We start from the raw sequence: 25,585 nt of genomic DNA on the forward strand, positions 1-25,585 counted from the left end.
GGAGTTCCCCATGGCTCTGTTCTGGGCTCTTCGCTCTTCTCTTTAAATATTTCACCTTTTGGCCAAATTATTTTGAGTTATGGAACACATTTCTACTGCTATGCGGATGACATTACGCTGTATGTATCCTTAAAAGCTGATGATACTTCTCAAAACACGAAATTAGAGACCTGCCTGTATGCAGTGAAGAAATAGATGTCAGAAAACTTCCTTCTCCTTATATCTGTATTTCTTTAAATTTAGCTGCCTCTGATCTCTCAGTCTGTTACTAATGATCTTGTGTGGCCTGCCCTCAGCCTGGTCACCACGGGCGAGAAGAGGTTGTGTGGCTCAGGCTCCACTTGGCGATGCCTCGTCTGCTTCGTCGCCTCCTGGATCCACACACTTTACATTTATTATCATTTGTATCAGATATTCTGTCAATGCAACTTGTTAACTGTGATTTGTTGTTCTTTTCTTTGCACGCAACTTTTATAGCAGTTCTGTCAGTCCTGTAAGAGGGATCCCTCCTCTGTGGCTCCTCCTGAGACTTCTTCCATCTTTTTTTTTACCCTGTTAAAAATATGTTTTTCCTCAACATGGCAAGTTTTTCCTCACTCACATCGAGGGTCTATGGACAGATGATGTCGTTCACTGTACAGATTGTAAAGCCCAGTGCGGCAATGTGATTGCAATTTTGGGCTATATAAATAAAATTGATTTGAATAACTAAAAGCTAAGAACCGTGTTTGATAAGATCAAAGCCATGTCCCCCACAGCAGCCGAGGCTATTGTTAGCAAGCCAGCAGTCTCAAAACTTTATATGAGGAATTGACAACTTCATCAACATCTTCAGGTAATTAATAAGCTATTTAAATAAGTTCTTGTTGGAGATAAAGGACAGGCTTGTTTCACTGTCTTGGTTGACACACTGGAGGTTGCAGGATCAACGAGCGAGTGGAAAGGGAGCTAGAGAGGTGTTTTATTTTGTGTGGTTTGTAAACCATTTTCAATCAATAAGAAAACAATCTAAATTAAAGCTGCTAACCTTATTAGTAGCTATTAAGCAATTATTATTGCTATTTAAGTGATGAACAGGCCCTCGAAGTCCACGCGAGTCGAGGCATGCTGCTGTCGGGGTGTGCCGTTTACCTGGCCCCATTGGCTGATTATTGTGTACGCATCGCTTATCTGTCCATGTTTGGGACAGTGCAGGAAGGGGTTGAATGTCATTTTCTGTGTCCAACATGTGGCGCTTTGACTATGACAGTATATTGGCCTATAATGTAAAATTATGTCATTGTTCAAGTAAACCGATTTTAACATCTGACCAGTGGCACCGGAAGAATGGTGGTTTTGGAGCCTACTAACATACAGTGAATCATCTTAGGAAACTCTGAAATACATTGTGGCGGTCCAATATGGCATGAATGATGTGGGAGCAAAATATAGTGTCATCTGAGCAAACAAACATTTTTTTTGTGCTCAATAAATGTATTTGCATGTTTGCTATTAGCCATTTTATTGGCAAGAATAAACTCTCTCACTCAGTCTTATATGTTACACAAACTCTTGCTGTCTGCGTTGCAGACTGCTGTACACTAAGTGCTCTCTCTCTCTTCTGTGCGCTCTTCTTTGGACATCTGGAAACCAGAAGCTGAATTCAGATGGGCTGTTTCACCTCCAAGGACAACACTTCCATAAGTAGCTGACAGAGAAGGATTGTAGATTTCAAGCCGTACGCAAAGTTTGTGTAGTTTCACTGTAAATAGTTAAAAGTTTAGGAAGTCTATTATACAATCAGAGATTGGACCTTTTGGTCTAAACTAGTGCAGTGCCTGTAGGAAATATTTGTTCCTATAGAAAAGTGGGAGGTTAAGAAGCTTTTTCATGGATGGCCAAATGAGGCTGTGTTTGAAGGTGGGACATCAGGGATATATAGGTTTGTTGTGAAATCCGATATTCCAGGGTATAATTGGCCGTTTTTGACTATTTTTGATTTTGCCATTATATTTCACCCTAAAAACTATTTACTTGGTGTCATTATTTTCAGCACAACCTCACGTGTGACTGTACAGTTATTTTTGCATTTTGACATACTGTATTTACACATTGGACCTAAAATCACCAAAAAAAACATAAAATCAGAGTAGGAAAAAGTTAGATTTTTTTACTGTGAAAACCACAAATATGTTGTAAATAAACATTTTTTATTACTTATAATGCAAATATAAATTGTTGTTTGTTAAATATGTGCACACATTTAAAAAAAATATGAAGTTATATGTAACTATTTACATTTAAATGCAGGCAATGCTCAGGTCTGCCTGTGCTCCTTCCAGCTGAATGGAGAGCTGCACTGCCTGCTCCACATTCAGCATCTTCTCATTGTTTTGACTCATTAAACAAAAAACCGACTCCACTACACACTAAACACACTACACCAAACACTACATAACACACTAACTATACACTCCAAACACGCTAAATGTCACAAATCTCTCAACTCTCAATATCGCTGTTTGTACACCGACCGTCGTTACCTGTCAATCATCCGCCTCCGTCCCTCCCACAACTTCCTGTTCCTCAACAACCAATCTTGCTGCTTGGACACTTTCGTGACAAAAGCCCATTTTTACCGTTTCTTCTGCACCAGACACAAAGCAAACATGACGGCAATGTTTGCGAAAAAGCGTGGCGGACATTATTTACCCTAAGTCCGGTTTTGGACGTGCCGGTGGGTCCGGTCCATCGACTCGGAAGGTGGGCCGTGTAGGTTGGCTAGCGGCTAGCAGCTAGCTACACACGAACATCCACAGATTCCGATTCCACTTTGTTGTCCGCGCGTCTCTGGATCTCCTCAGACCCGAACAGACTCGGTCTGGACTCGTTTAGTCTCATTAATCCACAACAGTCAGTTTAGATGCACAGAACAGAACGGGACTGAACCGCCGGCAAAATCCCGGTCCAACTCGTGTCGCTGCAGGTATAAATCTGCTTGTTTCTTAAAGCTCCTGTAAGATGGTAAAACTGACGCTTTGGGTTTCCCAACTCATCAGATACTGACGCTTTCAGATGGTGGCCGACCCGACCTACAATCCTAAAGCGTCAGTATCTGACGAGTTGGGAAACCCAAAGCGTCAGTTTTACCATCTTACAAACAGGAGCTTTAAGGTGGGGGGTCGCGGTGGGCTCTGCAGTGATTGGCTCTGGTGCGCATGTGACTGTGGTGGCTCCTGTGGACAATGCTCGTGGAATTTGTAAAGCATTTATGAAATAATTTATTAACGGTATCATTGCAGTCCAAACAAATGCGAAGTCGCACACCCTTGAACCACGCAGCAGCCATGTTGAAACTCTCAGGTCAGTCTGATCCTGATCCGCAGAGATATTTGAGGAATGCACACACACACACACACACACACACACACACACACACAGACAGAGATTCCTTGCTTTTATAGAGAGATGAGTCTTCGTGTTTGTACTTTATAATATCAGGGTCAATAATGTTTCTTAGATTTAATAGACTTATTTTATAGCTAACATAAATACAAAATAGACTACAGGTGAAAAATCCCTCAAACTAATTTGTGGTCAGTTATGTTTTGATTATTGATTCTGCCTTGTTATGTGGTGTGAACTCTAAAAGCCTTCTCTTTGGGCTTGTTATTGAAGTGCTATGGTTGGAGACAAAACAGCAAAAAAAATTAGCTTTCAATGTCCAAGTGTTCAAAGGTGAGCACACAGAAGTGAGAGAGAGAGCATCATTCAGTGGACTGCAGTGCAGCCAGCAAAGGTCAGTGAGAGTGCATATGCGAAAACTGAGTGAGATGGCTAATTATTGGATGTAAAAATGAATAATAGCAAACAAGCAAAGTTATTTTGTGATTGTAATGTAGCTTTGTTTGTGCAGAGTTTTCAGTAAACTATAATGTATGTGCTCCTAAAGTATAATTGTTTTGTGGGCAACCTAACATAGTTCTTTCACGAATGTGGCATAAGTATCTCCTTGTGGAGATATATTAATTTGAAAGAAATTTGTCTGTGTATTATGTGAAATCATCCTTTTTGCTTTGTCTTAGTTTCAGTGATGGCATGGGAAATTCTTGCGTCACTGTGCTTTTTCCCAACAAACCCTATGAGTGGACACTTGTGTGGCTGGGCATATAGGCCATTGTCGAAGTTTGTCAACCTGTTTTACAGAGGTTTTTAATCAAGTAAGAATCATGAATAAGGAGGATTTTGTAGTGGGTAACGGGTCTCTTTTGTTTGAGACAAAATATGCAAACTGAGAGAGAACTCCACCCAGCTTGTTTCTCACTACCTGGGGCGCCGAAAAGGGGGGGATAAGGGGAAGGATTCTAGGGGCCCATCATTGACAGGGGCCCAGAAAGGCCCCTAATAAAATTATAATACTGACAAAAATAATATGACACTAATTTGTTAGTTTATAATCATAAATATACATCACTTAATGCACTGATAATAACACTAAGTTTATTTTGGAAACATTTCTCAAGGCCCCCCCCCCCTTATGTAAAATGGTTCGGTCCTCCCGTCGAATCAACTGAACTGCTGCGCGGTGCGGTGTATTCAGTCAGTAAGGAGACCAAGAGAAGGCAAAATGCCCCGGAAGTCGGGTAGCCAAAAAAGGAAAGACAAAAAGATTAGACAGGAGAGTGAAGCAAAGGGGCGTCAGTATGTCACCCAGTTTTTCCAGAAACAAGGTGGGTTTGGTTCATATGGTGGAAAGTTCTGGAACACATTAGTCTGTAGTTTATCTTAATGTTGTGGTTTTTAAGCTAGCTCACTTTTCTCCCCATATTAGCTCATATTTTGGAAGAAAACTCTGGAATTTTAGATTTCACTGTTCACGTTTAGCAAGCTGCCCATATTTCATCAGTTGCCCACCCCTCCTGTCAAAAATGATGCATGTTTGAACAGACACGTCAAGTGCAGCAGCAGCAGCCGCAGCTGTCTGTGAGCCCTGTGAGCCCCCTACCCCTGAACCAGCCCCAGTACCCCCACCTACCCCTGAACCAGCCCCAGTAGGCCTACCCACAACTGAGGGAGGAGGTGAGCAGCTCTGTGTTGAATTAATCTATTATTATGGAAAAAAGGATAAATTGAAATTAATGAATAAAGAGCATTCTGAAATAAAAACACATAGTCTGTATTTATTTCAGAATGATTTTAATGGTTTAAAAAGCATATAGCCTATAACTTTATTTTGTTTTGTTGAAATTTAGCTATCACTGAAACTGAACTATAAACTCACTGAAATACTATGTTTGGTCAGTAGTTTGGGACTCTCACCCCTTGCTTTGCAGTAGGAAAAGAGGAGAAATTTTCTGGTGCTTGCAGACTAAGTGACTGCTCTCAATCCAATCAGAGAAACTTTAACAATATTAAATCGCAACGACCATAGAGCCTCATTTATGTATTTTTTTCCACCCCAACTCTAATTCCACCACGTACAGTTTTGGAGATATATTATTATTATTATTATTTTTTAATAGATTTTTTTAACAACATATAAACGTATATAACAAACTTAATAAAAACAACAACAAAAACATAATGTAAGACAGCATACAGTTTTTACATTGAGTGCAGTGGCTGGTCTAAGTGTGTGTGTGGGGGGTGATGTGCATGTTTGAAAGAGAAATTGTGTGGTATTGCTATAATAGTAATTTTGGAGCTAAATTAGACCTAAAGCAGGGCTACAAGAGGGAGACAGTGAGCAGTGGGGTACTGGTTGTGAAAATCACATTTGCTTTAGTTATTTTTGATCAAATCACTGACAGTAAAACAGAATGGTGGGAGGAAACCTGAATCTGGTGATGGTGATGCTATTTCAAATGGTATTACAGGAAATTCTATATAATTCATGTATGTCATGCATTTGTATTTTTCAGGTAATTTAATTTAAGAGAATTTTATATTTTAACCCTTAAAGTTGCAGACTTGCAGACAATGAATCTAAATTCCATTGTATTCTGAGTGTTCAGTGCTTCCCCCACCAAGTAACTGTCATGTTGTTCTTTTCACACATATAGGAAATTATAGTCAAAAATATCATTAAAATGCACAGTTTTATGTAAACAGCATAACAAATTTTCGCCAGCCTTATGGCCGGCTATACAGGGGCCCAGTAATATTTCTTTTCATGGGGCCCAAAATCCCTGGCAGCGCCCCTGCTCACTACTTTGACATTTTTGGGCAATTTTTTTCTAATCGCTAAAAGTGACGACTAAATGGACAATATCTGACTTCCTGTTGGGTTTAGGTTATTGGTCCAATAGGATTTTTTGTGGATTTGGTCATGATATAAGTGCTCATTGATTTTCCCTTGAGGCTGATTTGCACAAGGTGACTACAAGGGGAAGTAGGAACCTGAGTTTCATGTGATTCGGACACACCAATGTGGAGATATGCAATATAATATATGTTGTGACCAAAATCTACAGGAAGTTGTTTTTTAATAACTTGAGTATTCTTTGGAATATCAAATTCAGGAGTGTCCACAGATTCTGTGTGCAAATTTTTGTGCGCATCTGTCAAATGGCCTATGAGGAGTTTGAAACAGGTGATGTACCACATTTCGCGATTTTGAGGAGAAAAAATATCGACGGAAATGGGCGTGGCCTATATCAGCCGATTCAGCTCAATTCAAAAAATAGAATAGAATAATAGAATAGAATAGAATTACTTTATTGATCCCAGACTGAGAAATTATTTTGTTACAGAAGCAGTGCGTCCGCAAGTATAAAAGAAAAAAAAGAAAAGAAAAAAACTCTTTACATAACATAAATAGAAAGCAAGATATGTACAATTTATGTACACAGTGCAAAATATACTATAAACAATGATAATCTATACAACTGTACAAGAAATAAACAATTTATATGAATGTGCAATAACAGAACCAACATATACTTATGAATGTGCAATGACAGAACCAATAAATACTTACGAATGAATCCCTGAACTCAATTCAGGGAAAGCGTGGATATAGATTTCTTGAATATGCGAGATAGCATGGGCGTGGCCTACATCACGAGATTCAGCACAATTCAGTGAACACGAGGATATAAGGTTTTTGAATGTGCAACAAAGGATATAGTAGTTATTAGCCAAAACGCACTTTCCTTGGCCATAGCGCCACCTAGTGGTGAAAATTCATGATGACAATAGATTATAACATTTTTCCCCACTTATGAAAGGTTGACCAATTTATACGCGTTTTCTGCAATGTTCAGACCTCCAAAAATGCATTTGTTTCGGCCCAAGAAAAATACAAGCCCCATTCTCACTGGCTTTTGGGTGCAGCTTTAGTATGCCAATTCCCCGCCTCCGTCTCAGTGAGAATCTCTTGGAGGCGGTGAGGGGTGAAATTTCGCTCCGGCCCTGATACGCCTCTGGAGGTAGTATCAGGGCCGTGTTATTGGAGAACCAAACCAGTGTGAACGGATAAGCCAGCTTCGCGTATCGGGGGCGTGTCAATCGGACCGTCGTTAACTGCAAAGGTCCTTCACTCAACTTAATACAGAGAAATGTCCCACAAAGCAATGTTACATGACCAAACAAAAGTAACGTAGTGACTCTTACTGTCTTTGACAACTTATATGAGGAAAAAAATACCGCGGATATAGGCCTACGTGGAGAAGCGTCTGTCCTCCCGCCTGTCCTGCCGACTCTCACATTTCTGCCCGAAAAAGAGCGTCTGTCACCGGCAAAAACTTTAACTCAGCGAGTGTTTGTGATGAAAATAAATCACTGCGACGGTCAGCACTCCGGACCAAGACTTCAGTGAACTTTCCCCCATAAAACAGCCTCTGTCCCACGAGTGAGGGAGTCAGGGAGGACACGGGGGAACACCTTGAACGTCATCATCATGACGTGTACCGTCACGCCTCTTTAGGAGCCGCATCGCCGGCTTTCTGTGTGAATTCACGGCTGTTCGTCAACAAGGCGGAGCTGCTTTGCACAGTGTGAATCACCATCGGCGGAGAAATGGCGAACCGCGGCTGCGGCTTTTATGCGTCTTCTCCTGTGTGAATGGGGGTACGGATAATTCTTACAGTTTCAATAGGACCCCACAGGTCTGTGACCTGCTCGGACCTAATGAGGGATTTTGAAATTGAGAAGTTTGGACTTATTTTCTATACCTGAAATTACATCTATAGTAAAGTACTGAAAGGCATAGTGTTGAATACCGGCACTGAATTGCACGTATCAGTATTGGTTCAAATGAGAACTGTACCTAAGCATTTGCAATATTATTCGAGCCGTTGCTCTAACTTTTTCTTTTACCATCAAAACCACAAAAACTGTAATTCAGCCAGTTCCACTTTATCGATTTTATAACGGTGAAGTTGCTACTGAATTTTTCAAACGGAGACAAAGTCCTTGCACAGTGTGTAGAGGATACTGTGTACTTATCAAGCAGATGGCAACAGAACACACACTCATCTCTCTCAAAAATCTTGGCAACTGGCGAAAGCTTCTTACAAGACATTGTAAAGTAATACTCAAAGATTGTGAGAATATGTTATAAACTCACGGACTCAACTCTTGGATTGGCTCTGTCCCTTATACCTGCTGACAACTTTAGATTCTCTAAACTCTTTTACTGGCATCTATTTACTGGTCATTGTCAATTATTCACAGTCCTTTGTCAATTTTGAGAGCACTAAAGGCCCCCACACACCGCCCAGACGTCCAACTGCCTTATCCGACCACTCTCCGACCACTCCGTTGCCTCTTGTCTGACCTGTTCGGCAGAAAAGTTGCATTGAACACACCGCTTCGACGTGCTGCCTACTCCACAGTAGCGTGTACGTTCTGCGCTTGCGCGAGATGCAATAAGCGGGTGGCGCTTGTCAGTGTTGGGGAGTAACGAATTACATGTAACGACGTTACGTAATTTAATTACAAAATGTACGTAATTGTAATCCGTTACATTACTGAGAGAAAATATGTAATTAAATTACAGTTGCTTTTGGAAATTTCAATGATTACAACTTAAGTTACATTTGAAAAATCGCCGCAAAAGCTCGGATTTATCAAATAGTTTTTCGCCCTCCTGGATTCATGTTTGTTTTTAGTTTTTTTCATATCAACATCCTCCTTCCAAAACTGACGCTTGTGATTGGCTCTCTCTGGTCATGTGCCATTCGACTCAACCGACAAACCGTACGGCGGCAGTCAGACTCAGCAGCAACAGTGTCGGCGGCGCACAAGATGTTCCTGGGCTGGAAATACAAAAACACTTCATACAGACAGAAGCCAGGCTTCCCTGTATTACAAAGGTGGCTCTCTTTTAACCCGGCTAGATCACCATGGTAACTTATGCCTATCTCATAACCTGGTCCCGACCAGGTTCTGTTCAGAGTTTAATCATAAAATCGGCTATAAAAGCGCCGCTGTTTCACTATTTAACTCATTTACAGCTGGCGTCACCTTTACTTTGACAGTCCAGTGGAGCTGGATCAGAACATTTGTGCGGAGGGAGAGATCGTGCTGATCCGCTGCTGTTTACTTTCTCTCTGAGCGTCTCAGGAGGTCATTTATTTACTTTTATATACAGTCAGTCACCACTGAAAGAAGTTGTGCGATCGCAGCAGGACAGATAATTTAACTTAATGTGGCCATGAATAAATGAATTGTTTCGCCTGTTATGTGTTGCCCAAACGCAAATCTTGAGTAGTCTATTCTGTTTTCTCACATTTAAAAAGGTCTTTGTACAGAGACAACATGAGATTTGCTTGTAGCTACAGCACCTAAAAAACCCACTGTAACCTATTTTCATACGCACACCAGCCTCGCTTTCAATAAAACACACACTGGCATTTTATTATTGTGATCAGTGAAATATTTGAAAACAATATAAAACACAGTTTAAAACAACAGTTATTGTTGCTCTAAAGCTTCATATTTAAAAGCAGCTCAATGTAGAGCTGTCAGAAATTAAAATCAGCCTCCTCTTGTCATATTTGCAGCACCACTGTTGCTTCAGGCTGTGATCAGGCTTTTTTGTATCACTCATACTCTCTCCATTAAAACAACCTGCTCCTCTTGGCTGAAATCAGCCCGTTGTTGCTCCATTTAGTGAGGAAGTGAGCCTCCTTCGCAGTACAGGCCTAAGATCAGACTCATAATATATGGTTAAACCTTTGAACTGAAAGGTTTATCACACTATAGGTCTTAAAATGTGAAAATGGTTAGCAGTTAAGAGATTTCATTCAAAATTAAGAAAAGTAATCATAATGTAATCAAATGTAATTAGTTACATTACTTTGAGAAAGTAATTGAAATAGTTACACTACTATTACATTTTCAAGAGGGTAACTTGTAATTGTAACCAACTACATTTCCAAAGTAATCTTCCCAACACTGGCGCTTGTGTTGTGAGTTGTAAACGAGAACCTTATGCACGCAACTCTCTTTACTTTCGATCAAAACGAAACTTAACTATTTCCGATAAAAACAGCTGCATACTAAACATGCAGCGAGGCATTACCAGACGAACAAGAATTAATTCGTCCTGAACGGACAGAACAACTAGTCTGTGCCAGTACTGCAAAACATGAAAACGGGGAATGACGGAACGGAGTGCATAGAAAAACAAAGCGCACACAGTATTCCGTCCCTCCCACACACCGCGCTGATTGGCTAGCACAACGCCAATCAGAACGGCTATTCAGCTGGCACACAACCAATCAGAGAATCCAATGGCTCAGACGTCCGACGGCCCTCCTCCTCAGACTTCGCATGCTCAGTCGGATCCGACAACGTCCGCGCGGCTCCTAAAGCTTCCGACGCAGCTGAACACACCAAACGTATTTGCTCCCGACCTCGTCCGAGCCTCTCCAAACGCTTCAGACGTCCAACGGTTGGGCCGGTGTGTTCCTGCCTTAAGCCTACACTGTAATATTTAAAGTGAAACTCTCGTCAATAAGCAACCAAGGCTTTATTTGTGATTGAATATGAGTCAAACCTTCGTGTAAAAACATAATTGCAAAGAAAGAGACACTTTTAAGATTTTCCATAGTTTCGTTTTCGGTGATGATCCCTTAGTGCGACCTAATGGTGGACCGCTCCTCAAGCCTTCCTGTGAGGTCACACTCGGGGATCGACACTTTTTGTCTGCAATGTCAGCAGCGCGCCGGAGATGCTACTGCTAACGTGAGTTGTCCAAAAACCTTCTTTTTAGTAAGCTCTGTGTACACAGACAATGTTCTCAATGCTCGTGTTCATGTGTAGAGACCCTGGTGATACTACGAGCAAAGTTTCATGTTGTGGCGAGCCTTCTTAGTGTTTTAAGAATAGCCCCTGCACTTAGGGTTGCCAACTCCCTGATAAATAAATGAGGCACACCTAGTTGCCAGGGCTGGCCAATTCTCCCCCCTGCTTGGTAAATTGTTTTGCCTTTTTTTGTGTGTGTGAAACGATTTTTCAATTATTTGACTTGAATCTGAATTTAATTTGATGCATGTTTTTGAGTGATACGAATACATAGAAAAAAGTTATTATTTCAACAATTAATTATTTTGTGCAAAATAAAAAATATGTTTAACAGAAATCTGTCCTGCTAAACTTGACAGAATAAAATAAATAATTATTTAACAGAACTGTCCTGCTTAACTGAAAACAGTACAAAATAACAGAAAACAATAGAAAGTTGTTACTTTCTTACTGATATATAGTTCATGTGTAGTATATCAACTGCCTGTGCAGTATAAATTATGCACATTACATCTATCTATCTATGGACTGTTTGAACAGACATGTGTAAGGTTGTATATATGTATGTATACAGTATAGTGTGAATTCTTTATCTATTATTCATCTATGTATTACTTCTAAGTATTATTGATCTATTTTATGTATTCATCTATCAATTGTATGTGTTTATTACACTAAACAACTTTTTTGGCAATAAAATACTAACATTTTCTGGACTTAAAAAATAACACACCATATCTGCCTCTGATGTTGCCTGGTGGACAACAAACCGGTCAAGGGTCCACCTGGTTGTCCCTCAAGTTTTTTAATGTGTTGACCACCAGAAGTGTGCTGATTCACGTCAAAAGATCCACCATGGGCTACAGAAAAAGTACCTACACTTTTTCCCATTCGAGTCTGTATTTTTGCAGCCTTTTCTTTTTTTTTCCTTGGAGGAGTAATGTTATTGCTTGTGGTGGAAGGCGTACCGTCATGTGCTGGCAGCATTTGATATCTAAAAATGAATATTCTGACATAGCATTTTTGGTAACAGTCCACTTCAACATCCTGCTTCACATTTAAGTTTTATAAACTCTGTATGCAGCGCCTTTCCTGCCAAACATGTCACACTCAACATGGACAACGTTTGAATGGACTGTGTCAATCCAGTGTGCTACATGGAAGGCCACTGCAGTGTATCCATGTGGACTCTTCATTATGTCATATAACATGTACACTATATTGCCAAAAGTATTCGCTCACCTGCCTTGACTTGCATATGAACTTAAGTGACATCCCATTCTTAATCCATAGGGTTTAATATGACGGTCCACCCTTTGCAGCTATAACAGTTTCAACTCTTCTGGGAAGGCTTGCCACAAGGTTTAGGAGTGTGTTTTTGGGAATTTTTGACCATTCTTCCAGAAGCGCATTTGTAAGGTCAGACACTAACGTTGGACAGGGAGGCCTAGCTCTCAGTCGCCGCTCTAATTCATCCCAAAGGTCTTCTATTGGGTTGAGGTCAGGACTCTGTGCAGGCCAGTCAAGTTCATCCACACCAAATTCTCTCATCCATGTCGTCATGGACCTTGCTTTGTGCACAGAAGCTCTCTACGCACTGTTCTTGAGCTAATCTGAAGGCCACATGAAGTTTGGAAGTCTGTAGCAATTGACATTGCAGAAGTTGGTGACCTCTGCGCACTATGCGCCTCAGCATCCGCTGACCCTGCTCCGTCAGTTTACGTGGCTGAGTTGCAGTTGTTCCCAATCGCTTCCACTTTGTTATAATATCACTGACAGTTGACTGTGGAATATTTAGGAGAGAGGAAATTTCATGACTGGACTTGTTGCACAGGTGGCATCCTATCACAGTACCACACTGGAATTCACTGAGCTCCTGAGAGTGACCCATTCTTTCACAAATGTTTGTAGAAACAGTCTGCACGCCTAGGTGCTTGCTTTTTTACACCTGTGGCCATGGAAGTGATTGGAACATCTGATTTCAATTATTTGAATAGGTGACTGAAGACTTTTGGCAATATAGTGTATTTCAGGATGTCAGGGTTGTTAATTTCCTCTCCAGCAACTTACAACTCCAAATTCCCTAGAATTAGGACACTGTGAAAATAAATAAAACTGAAAGTGATAATTTGCTTATCCCTTTTGACAAACATTAAATTGAAAACAGTCTAAAGGCAAGATATTCAATGTTTTACCTTGCATTGACTTAATTTATTTTTGTAAAATATGCTTATTCTGAATGTGATGGCAGCAACACAATTCAGACGAGTTGGGACAGGGGCAATATAAAACCGTGACACTTGTGGAATGTTTCAGAAAAAACTGTTTGTAACATTCCATAGGTAAACAGGCTCATTGGTTTGGTAGGGACATCCTAGATATGCTCAGGGTCCTTCTTTACCAACTCATTAAGCCCTCCCAGTTCATGTCATGGATTTTTTTGAAGAAGAAACTAGTTCACAAAAGTTTGAAACTGTGAAATAATATGTGTCTTGAGCTAAGGAACTAAGATCAAAATGTTGTCTACAGAGAACAAGATGACATCATCGTGAATGCAATAAACCAAGCAATTACAAGCTGGAACTTGCACATTTCCTGAACCCAATGAAAACATTCTTTTTAGGGATCACACAGATAGAAAACCTTGAAGTCAACGTAGTACAAAATATCTGCCTACAAAATAAAACTACTGAAGGTCATATTACAACCAGTGAACAAGGGGGAAAACTATTATATAATAAAAGATTAATATTTGATTTTTTTTAAACATGCCATGTACACTTTATCACAAAAAGTTTTAAGGAAATTAAAATAATCCTTGATTAAAATATACAGTTGAATATGTTAAAAAGTGGATTTTAATTTAGCAACATATGTGGCACTCGTTTTTTTTCAAATGCAGGACCAAATTACTTCAAGATGTGATAGAACTATTTAAAAATTACACAGAATGAACAACATGAAAACTAGAGGAGATATGAACTTTTGAATATGAAAAAGTATTTACTTGGTTAAAAAAAATATTATGGTTATTAATTTGATTAGCCTGCCGCTACTATTTAGATCAATAAAAGTATCTTTTCGCAAAAATGATGAGAGCTCCAAGGGCCAAACTTTAAAAATCCACAGCCAAAAAAGGATTTGAGAACAGGGATTTTTAATCATGTTTTCCATAGGAGTTTTGCAAGGTCCTGTGGATAAAAACATCCATGAAATGAACAGGAAAATGTTCTGAATTCTGGGTGAGTTGGCATTGATTGCATTCTGTTGTTACTTATGTCTTCAGAGTAGGGCTTTGACTCCGAACTTCGTTATTCGAATATATTTCGAATATTTACAAAAACAAAGATATTCAAACAAATATTAGGCAGCCCTTAATATTCGAACCAATTATGGGCATTATTTTTTGTAAAGGTGTTTGCTTGTAAACGTTTTCAATTCTGATTCTGAGTGAGCGGAGTGAGAGGGGTGGAGAGGAGCGCTGCACATAAGAGAGACGCTGCGCTCACACATACTCTGTGAAGATACTATAGAACTTATATACTACTACTTATAGAAGAGAAACTACAACAAAAATATCGATCTCATCACGCTAGTATCGATCTGATACCAATACTCACCTTGGTATCGATACTATCGATATTCGGATCGATCTGCCACTCCTACTGTAAACAAACAGACAGTAGACAGAGAAACTGAACACAACAAGAAGAAGATGAAAATTGCTTGTGCAAGGAAACCAGAACCGTTCATCATCGCTGACGTGCTCTCAGATCTGAACAATCCTCTTCGTTTTTTTTTGTTTTTTTTATCACTTCGCAGGTTAATAAATCACCTTCCAGCAGCCAGAAAAAGAGAAATAACTCACATTTCATTTGGCTTTCTTTATTTACCACAGATAACTACAAAAGTAACCATCAGTATAGCCTATTGTATTTTTTCCAACAACGTAATTTCAAAGTCCATGTTTCTAGTTTGCTGCCGCATGGAGTATAAGATTAAATTACTTCTAGTTCAATCTGTAGACAGTAAGTGTGTGTCTGCCTCTAATGTTGGGTCCTGGGGGTGAGTGACGCCCTCAGCCTCTGGTCACCCAGCAACCTGACTCAGGACCAGCTCCTCTGTCTCTGTCGGACGTGGTGGAGGTGGAGGTGAGTACCACTTCTTGTTCAACTACTCAGCAGGATGTTAGGACACAGATGTGTGTTAAACATTATCTGTTGGTGGTAAAAGCTACTACAAGTTAAAATAGCCACTGAATAAACTTTTCCTTTGTTTAATATGTGAAATAAAACCAAAGTGAGGAGCCATCATGAGGCATACTTGCCAACATTGGGTTGTGAAAAATAGGGAGATTTTTTTCATCGGTGTATCGGCCCAAGTAACAAGGTTCCTTCGCCAGGTGTGCGATTTATTTGTCATAATTTCTTGCCTTGTATTTTAAACCACACAAAATTCTTAGAACAGTGTTTCCCCTAATTTTTTTTATAGCAGCTGTGCTCTGAGTTGATAACCTAGCAACACTAGGGGAGTCTGGGGGCATGCCCCCCCGGAAAAAAATTTGAAAAATGACCCTTTAAATCTCACCTACTCGTGAGATTTTTGAAAAGAAAATCATTTTTAGAATTTCAGAATCAGAATCTAAGACATGAGACAAAATAGTGTAGAAGCTGACATTGCTGCTTGAAAATATGTTAACATCCTGAGCATTTCAGAAGTCAGTGAGCCACATGCCATGGAAGCTATTGAGAAATAATTCATAATATTTATCATAATAATTCATCATAATTTCTGCATATTAATATTCATATTAAATAGAGGAAGCACTAAAATACAATAACAATAGGTGTCTTACTCGTCCAGTTTACTGATACAATCTGCAGCTGGTTTGGAGTCACTGGGTCACATGACATGAAAGATATTCTAAAAAACAGCAGTTATTTTGTATTAATTTATTTATGCTAAGTAATTTAATGACGGTCCCTAAATCAGTCTCAGTGATTCAGCGCGAGGCTCTGAGAGGTGAGCTGACCGTCCTCCTGCTGCTGACACTGGGAGAACCTCAGTAAAGTCTCAGCTGGACCCGAGTAGATATCCACAGAACATCCAAACTGAAACTAACTTCACCCCGGTTCGATGAGTCGCCTGTTGCAGTCTTTGAATAGGATGACGAGGATTTCAGTCACTCAACTTCAATGGTACAAATAGCAGTAATGACAATAATAATCGATTTCAAGATAACTTGGGGTGTGGTGCTTTCACTGTGTGCAACTTAAATTCCCCATTCGCTCGTGATATTAAACCGACAAAAATCACGTCATCATCAAAATCAAATGTCATTATGTTTATCAATACCCGACCGACCGACCGTGCCTTGCGCAACGCCCCCCCCCCCCCCCCAAAAAAAAAGAAAAACAGATTTGCATGATTCACGAGAGCCTCATTTTCAGGTCGGAAAAGCCGGATTGCGGGATTTATCAGGAACAATCACACACCTGCTCATCCGCACAGGCAGGCCAGGGTTGCCAGATACTGCAACAAATATAGGGACACAATCTTACTTGTTTCCTTTACTGTAAAATCGGGAGATTAACGGGAGAAATTACTGACCGGGAGCATCGAGGGAGATAGGGTTAAAAATCGGGAGTCTCCCGCGTGAATCGGGAGAGTTGGCAACTATGCATGAGGCTGTTTTTATATTTAATTTTCAGCCGATTTAAATTAAATAAAATAGCCTAAAATAATATAAAATACAACACTGAACAACATTCAACCACTTCCTCAAAGGCTAATATAAAAGAAAGTGATGTTAAATTCAAAATGAAAAGACGACCGCAACTAAAACTCTGTCAGTGATTTTTATTATGGCCGCAGCCGTGTTACTTTTTTTTTTTCCCAGAAAATGTCTGCTTCCTGTTTTCTCCCTTGTTGCCATGATGAATCACAGTATCGGAGCTCCATTGATGATGGCTTTTTACTAGTTGTCAGGCACGAGCTCAACTCAGAGTTAACATACTCAGAGTCGACTTACCTAACTCAGATCAGCTGTTCTGGAACAGAAAACTCAGATTTTCACTTCACAGGGTAAGTCAACTCAGAGTTTAGGGTTAGGCTCAGAGTTTGTTGAACCTCCTTTCTGGATAGCCCTCTGGTTAGCACCTATTTTGTATACCAGAACAATGGCCGCGCCAAAGCCTACAACAACTACGCCTGAGGAGTTCGAAATCTACACTCCAGACCATCCGAAAAGTAACGTGTGGCGCTACTTTTGGTTCCCAAAGGAACAGGGAAAAATCACGACTAAGGACAAAGTGATACGCAAAATATGTAGGACCAAACTCACATACCACACGACAACCAGCAACTTGAGAGCCCAGCTGTAAACACTACATCCCGGCAAGCTGGAAGAGGAGGAGGGGTCTGACTTTTAATAAAAATAAAAAAAAACAGTTGTGTGTTTTTCTTCTGAAAACATCATTGCCTGCCTATTGACATTGACTGATACACTCCCCTCTGGTGGACAGAACATACCAATATAGGTCTTACTGAAGGCATTTAATGGTCAAAATATTATTAATAAATATTTGAATATATTAGAATATTAATATTAATAAACAAACAAACTTCAAATATGATTTTTGGCCAAAAGTCAAAGCCCTACTTCAGAGTGGGACAGGTCTCACAGGAAACGTCCTATACTAGTTTCATCCACTCACCTGATGATCCTGGATCTTGCGGCCCACCACGCGGAAGGCGTTGTTGCCCGTATGGTGGTAGATGTGAACTCTGCTGAAGCCCGTAGAACCGCCTGCTGGAACCCACTTCTTATTGGCATCATCATACACCATGACGGCCGCTCGTGCCTGGCAGATACTCTGTTCACTGCAGGAGCATAGAGACACAAGGACAGAAAATCATTATACAGCGAGTACCTACAGAAACACAATATGATCTGCAGGTTGGATGTCTAAATTGTTTTCTTTTCTCCTTGAAGTAAACATGTCAGACTGAATGTATTAATAAAATCATAATAGCCTGAAGTATGTTTTGGACTGTGATTACAGATACGTTGGTGAACCAACATATATGCAGTCAGGTTATGTGAGAGTACAGGCTGCTCTGCCAGAAACTACTGCTTCAATTAAAAGGACATCGCAACATCTTTCCTCCAGTCAGTGCGACTGTGCCACACACACAAAAAGAACAGTGAAATGAATGGCAGTGAACTTCACTACTGAAATATACTTCATTGGAAACCATGGTGGCCTCCTGCCTCACTGATTCCTGTTGAAGTAAACTTTTCATGTAAACGTATTACCACCAGACTAGTTTCTCTTATCAGCAAGCTCTTCTTTATGGTTTAATCAACGTTTAAACACAGTTCTCCACTGAACTGAAGTCATCACTCCACAATCACACTCTCAACATATTGCTTCTTCTATTAAGCAACAAAATGTCATCTGTGCTGTGATTAGTCTGAACGGCTTCCCATAAACGTAGAGTGCAGTTCACTCAGATGAATGCCTTCAGATCCTTACACATTCCTTAATGACATATTACTAAAAATCCACTTTGTGATTAGTAGAGAGAGTCAGAAGGGGAATACGTGTCCTGAGAGAGGCTTTGATACACCACATCAACATGGCCTTCAGCCTTTTCTACAGTCTACAGAATGTTATTACGAGCATACAAGCACAAGGACACAGTTCATATCAGATTTAATTCAGACTATTTCAGCCCTTGAGCACAAAACTAATGAAATCTGCTCCATGGGTGGCTGGCTGCATTTTGTATCTGTCACTACATAACTACACAGTCAGTTCAGGGCTCAGAAGTGAGAGCTGTGCCTTGTGTTAAAAAAAAAAAGGCGGGGGGGGGGGGGGGGGGGGGGGGGGGGGCACATACTGAACATTTATGTTCACAGTATGTGGCATACTTTATGTTCAGTATGTGGCATACTGAACATAAATGATTACACTGCCAGAGATGCTTCATTGATTTACTTGGTTTGATTTGGTTTGTGGAACCCAACTGTGTACCTTACTGTATTCATATGATTTGCTGTTTAGTGTTGAAGGGTGGTATTCTTTTCTTTTTTCAATAAGAAAATTAATATCAATTCAACTTGCCTAACCCTAACCTGCATAAAGTCCCCAGGATTAAAGGTCCAATATACATATTCAGCCTCACTCGATGTGAGGTAACTATTTTCTATGTAAAGGTATAGTTGAGCAATTTTATTTGGCAAACACATAAAGGCTTGCCGAAAAATGTTATTATCCATGGTCGTCGTGAATGTCCACCACTAGGTGGCATTATGATCAAGGAAAGTGCATTGGCTTGTGGCTTATAACTCCCATATAGTTTATCGCACATTCCATAACCTTATATTTTCAACAATTTACATTGAACTTTACACACAGCATCCGTGGAGCCTCCTTACATAAATTTATCAAAAGAATTTTGATATTCAAAAGAATTCTCAAGTTATTAACTAACAACTTCCGGTACATTTTCCTCAAAACAGGAAGTGTTGCATATCTCCACATCGGTGTGTCCGAATGACATGAAACAAAGGGTACTACTTTCCCATGAGCCCCTGAGGCTCTGTGCAAAATTTTGCCCGATGGCCACTAGGTGGCACCCTTTAAAGTGAAACTCTTGCTAAAATGCAACCTAGGCTTTTTTTTGTCAACATATGGTGTATATGAAACAAATGCAGACAAAAAAAATGATATGCCAGCAGAAATATGCCTCTCAACTCAATTTTTATTTTTTATAGAACAAAAGCTGACATTTTTGGTCAACACCGCAGGAACTTAAGAGGCACTAACACTTAGACACTAGAACTAGATGCCAGAGCAGAATCCCTTGTTGACACGACACATGAGCAGTCTCTCAAAGTTTTTATCAGATAACTGGCACTAAAAACATCTTTACCAACACTAAAAAGCCGCTCACATGCTGCACTGGCTGGGACACCAGTGTTGATCTTCACAAACACTTTGGACATTTTGGGTAGAGATTTGAAAGCATTTTGCTGGGACTCATCTGGTGATTTCTTTGAAGTCAAAATTATTGTTGTTGCTCTCTTCCTCTACCGCCATCATGGGTATGCATGCACGCATGCACGCTCCCGGAAAGGGCTTGTCCCAATCAGCTCTGCCTTACAGGCGCAGTCTTCCCACATGGCTGAAGCTCACATCTGGTGATGTCAAAGAGCAGATCTTCAAGCTGGCCAAAAAGCCAATTATTGCCAATGCCCTCCTGACAATAGCTTACGAAGGTGTTACCAGAAGACTCTATAGCGCCCCCTGTGATATTACAAATCCAAGCCCTGCCTCCTACATTCACATATATAAACAAAATTCGGTATGCATATGTATCAGAACAAGGCGCACAAAAAACATCCACGGTACCAAACTGTCACTCCAACAGGAAGTCAACCATTTTGATTCAAAGTTACGATTTGACCCCTATTTGGATCCATTTCCATGCCTCGTACTTAAACGAACTCCTCCTACAGATTGAACACCACAGACTTCCAATTCACTCAATATCATCCTCAAACTTTGAAGATGAAAAGTTATCAAAAGCTTTTGCCTACGTCAAACATGGTGGGTGTCATGGTGCAGTCCATTTTCATGCTTCTACATAAAGCATCAAGTCCTTAAAACTTCAACATACTATTTCCCATCTATACCAAATTCAAGACGCATGAAGAGGATGTCACCCTGATTACGTCCTTGCATCAATACTGTGTCATAACCATAGCGCCACCTGCTGGACACAGGAATTCAGACAAACATTATCCTATCTAATCTAAGATAACCCTGATGACATCATACAGGTCATCTTCTCTTGAAACACAAAAGACAACATAGAAGTACTCATGGGCTGTGTATTACTCCTCCTGACAAATTGACCTTTATGTGTAAAATAGATAGAGCGCACAGATATACCACAATGTTTGACAGGCACAGTGCATTGAGTGGAACTATGTAAGTTAGGGGCTCCTGTGCAAGAGTAGAGAAGGAGGGGACGCGAAGGACATGAAGGGCGAAAAGCAGAGAGCGTGAAAATGAAAGGAAATGACAGTCAGAAATTGCTCGAGGAGGAGAAAAGAAAAGTGAATAAGGAGTGATAAGAGCTGGGGGGAGGACAGATCCTTCTCCACTGAGACACACACCTTGTGTTTTTCTGTTTGGAGGCTGGAAGTGCATAAAAATTAAGGCCAACACTCACAAGCGGAACATTTCTGTGAATGTCAAGTGTGAATGAAGCTGAGACACGCGCACACACAGACACACAGCAGAGCAAACAGTCTGCAGATACTTCACATGCATCTGGCTCAAGGTTTGAACCAACTTTCTGTAAAAAAGCTGAATCTTCTTGAAACAGCTCTGAAACATTTATCTCAAGTGTGCGCTCAACAGTACAAAGTCAAGCACACACACAGCCGTGTCTCAATTCAGGGTCTGCACACTTCAGGGACCCGCCCTTTGCGGTCTCACCAAGTGAGTGTACTTAGGTGCGCCCTGCAGGCCGCGTCAGCCTGTTGTGAAATGGGATGGTCTACCCTTTGCAGCATTTCCTGCTTGCGTCACCAGGTGTTCCCGCCTCTACTCGTACGTCACCATTTCTGCAGCCCAGGTCCTCGAAAGTGACTAGAAGAGTAAAGTTTGACTGTCAGATCTGTTTGAGCTTCAGGAATTCTTGATTTCCTTTTTAATCCTCGTGCTTGTGGAGGAAGAGGAGAAGCAGCTTTGGCTTATCTCCGGCTGAGAGGACTGTGGAGAGGTAAACCTGTTATTGAGCCCACAGTAATGTTATTAATATTATCATTATTAGCTAGCTAACAGTTTGGGGTAATTAACATACAAATACATTACGTTAATGCTGACATATAAATTGCTGATCGCAACTTAGGGTTTTATTTAAATTTTATAGGCATTATTCCTATTTAAAGTGTTTGGTAGATAGTTTTGTTTGTTGTAACGATTTATTATTATTATTATTATCATTATTATTATCAAAATTGCCTCTTTCTTAAAACATTCTTAATGACATGGCAGCCGTCGATCGAGTCAGAACTGCAGACCCAGTTGACGGACGATGTGATGGACAGAGGAGACTGGACCCCCAAACACCCTGAGTACCGACCCAGATGATGTCCCACTGACACTATCCAGCCCAGCAGCACTGCAGGGACTCCTGCTCAGCCTGTTACTGTACATCACCTGTTACTGTTTTAATATTGTTTTTAATAATTATTATTTTTGTTAATAGTGAATAATAATCTGTAAATAGTTATTTATGCTGTAAATTTGGAAATAGTTGTAAATGTTAAGACCTTCATAATAAAAGAAAACATTAAATCCCTTGTTGTCCCTGAAAAGTAGCACTTGATGCCGTTTGCTGTTATAAATTGTACTTAAGCTGTAAATACTGAATGGAATAGACAACGTGTAACAATAGAACAATATTTTATTTCAAGAATTATATAAAATGAACAATTATGAACAAATAATATAAAAAGAACCCACACATTAACTAAATAACAACAGCTATAATGTAAGGATTGTCCTCTGGAGCAGAGAAGAGCCTCTCCATCCTCTCTGCAGCCTTATGTCCTCCTTCATCCTCCTCCTCCTCTTCCTCCTCTCTGTTTGCTCCCTAAAACACAATGAAATGTAAAAGATGTTTTGTGTTACGTCAACAGACAAAGGAGATCTAATACAGCAAAAAATATATCCTCATCGAGGATAATAATATCCTAATTATCGAGGATAATCCTAAACTTAGCTCTATATTCAATTCTAATGTTTAACTAGACTTTACAGTGTTACGGTCTGAAATAAAGCAGGGATCACAGCCTGATCTAAATCTGTTCATCTTGGTCCATTTATGTACATGAAGTAAAGATAGTCTCTAACATCTCCACAGTCACAATAAGATATAAAATACAAGTCAACCTCTGAACGTCTTACGTTTGAAAGTGAAGGCTTTTAAGGCTTTACTTCCAAAGGGATCAAGCTGAGCATTACCAACGTATTTTAACTGAAATGTGGAGGTTTTAATGTCCCTTGAAGTTTAACATATCTGGCGTTGGATGTTCAAAGGAGTAAAAACCAAGTATAAACCCAATACTTACATTTAAATACGAGATCTGTGCCACTTGAGGTCGCCATTATTTATTCATTTATTTATTCTCTTCGGGCGCGCGATGAATCTTGGGATGTGTGAGACCATGAAGTGTAGTAGCGGTGTACACTCGAAAATTTGAATTGGGACACCCTTCGCCGCAGAATAGTGACATAATCGCACTTCAAATGCGCACTCTAAGTGTGCAGACCCTGAATTGCGACACGGCTACAGTCACACAGACACACACACACACACAACATGTATCCACCTCCTCCTCCTCACACATCCAGCTTTTACAAACTCTTTCACACCTCTGCTAATGTGCTTCATTATGACAACAGAAGCTGACCTGTGCCAACACTCTGCAGCAGCTTTTTTAATCACAAACCTCCAACATGCTGCATTAAGAGTTAACACCACAGCACATATCTTACATTTCAGTGGCTAAATGGTTGGAAACAAACTGGAGCTGGTAACAAAGAGGAGAAAATAAGCAATTCATGACTTGCTGCTCTAGATTAGGAGTTTTACAATTTCTACAGGCAAATTATTAAACCATACATGTTTATTAAACCAGGCAAATTGACTAAGATCCATGTATTTTTCACAGAGCCTCAGAGCAGCCGCTGTAGTAGCTACATGCTGGGCAGTAGTGGAGGACAAGCCCACCCACATCTATGTTTCATGTGCATAAAATACAGATTTCCGCGGGGGATGTTGGCAGACATAAGTCTTTATGCTATAAATGTGCGGTATACTGCATATGACAGTAGGCAGAGTTGAAATTGATTCTAAAATACAGCTGACATTTAAAATGAGGAAAAGATTTCTTGTTCGACTGTTGGCTGTTCAGGCTTTGACTTTTTCTGGCTGGTCTGCAGATTTGAACTCAGTGACATTTGAGTAAACAAGTAAATCCATCAGAGCACAACCACTGTGAGGGTAGAACAAGCTGCTGTCCTGCACATGAGCTTTGATGTGTCAGCTGACTTCCTCTTTGTCAGCCTAAGTTAAGTAGTGCTAGTCTGGTTCTTGCGCCTGTCTTGTCAACCTGATGCTGTTGGTTGCCATGGTTTGTAGTGTGACAGATATATATTGTCACAGATTTACCAATCTTCTATCAAAAACTAGGGAATCTTTCAACCAATGAAGATCTGGTAAGGTAGAAATCGTCCAGCATGTAGGGATGTCCATAATCTGGGGCTTCAACTAATTCCTTTTAAATGCGTTCCATCGATCTTCTGTTAGCTTACATTAGCAGACTCTATACATTTGTAAACTAAATGTTAGCTACTGTTGCTCTCTGTGAGTAGAGTGCAAAGAGACACTGAGACCAAGCTCCCAGGAAGAGTGCCAGGCTTTAAATGTAGTTTCTGTAGTGTCCAAACTGTATAATTACATCGCAACGTGATGCACTGTGGCCCACAAAGATTTTTTCCCATAAGCATCTATTGTTTCTAAAGAAGTGTCTGAAAAATAGATGTATATTTTTAACTATCAACCCCAGCATCTAATTATCAAAAAATGTTGTAGTGAAAGAACATGTAAAGTAATGTAAGATTGGTGGTGGTTAATTTCAGAGCCAAAGTAGCTGTTTTCCTCTGTTTTAGTCTCCAAAACTCCTGCTGGCACCAGAGATAATGATTTGTGTATGTGAGACTATAATAAGCAGAAGGGAAACACAAGAAAATTCTCCTGACAAGGGATTCAATCTATGTGAATTTACCTCCCGGAGCCCCCCTCTCGCTCTCTTGATTGCATGCAGCCAATCATAGAGGGCACTTTAATTAATCACATCCCAGTGGAGAAAGATTGCATTGCTGCATGTTTTGTAGATTGTGTTGACTTGGTTTGGTCAGATTGGATGTCAGCATGTTCTCATATCATGGAATAAATTTTAGTCCAGAACCACTGCAAAGACCACAGCCTCTGCCTGCAGTGGTCTAAGTCACAACCACCACAGTGCGTCTGTGTCTATGAAAAATACATGTGCAATACACTCATGCACATTTCTCGACTGTCCATTTTTGTGTGGTGAATGCACTGCAGTTGAATGTGTGTGGATGGTGATTAGAAGTATGCGTGACTCAGCTGAAGGCTCCAATGCTGCGCTGCTTTCGGAGCACTGAGAGCAAAAAGCCAGAGGAATCCCACTCAAAGAGTTTTGAGAGGAAGATAATGTGGCGACTTAAAGAACAAAAAACAA

The 25,585-nt window shown here is 40.2% G+C and overlaps 1 protein-coding gene across 7 annotated transcripts in view; it reads right to left on the bottom strand.

Annotated features, from left to right (window-relative positions):
* The window catches only part of enah (ENAH actin regulator), a 296,947-nt gene that overhangs the window by 140,726 nt on the left and 130,636 nt on the right, over positions 1 to 25,585 (bottom strand). For all 7 annotated transcript variants that reach the window (XM_030406060.1, XM_030406061.1, XM_030406059.1 and 4 more), the window contains one exon: positions 17,949 to 18,114. In XM_030406060.1, coding sequence (XP_030261920.1) covers positions 17,949 to 18,114 — 166 coding nt within the window. The remainder of the gene's footprint in view (positions 1 to 17,948; positions 18,115 to 25,585) is intronic.

The sequence above is a fragment of the Sparus aurata genome, chromosome 22 (assembly GCF_900880675.1).
Source record: "Sparus aurata chromosome 22, fSpaAur1.1, whole genome shotgun sequence".
Classification (NCBI taxonomy): domain Eukaryota; kingdom Metazoa; phylum Chordata; class Actinopteri; order Spariformes; family Sparidae; genus Sparus; species Sparus aurata.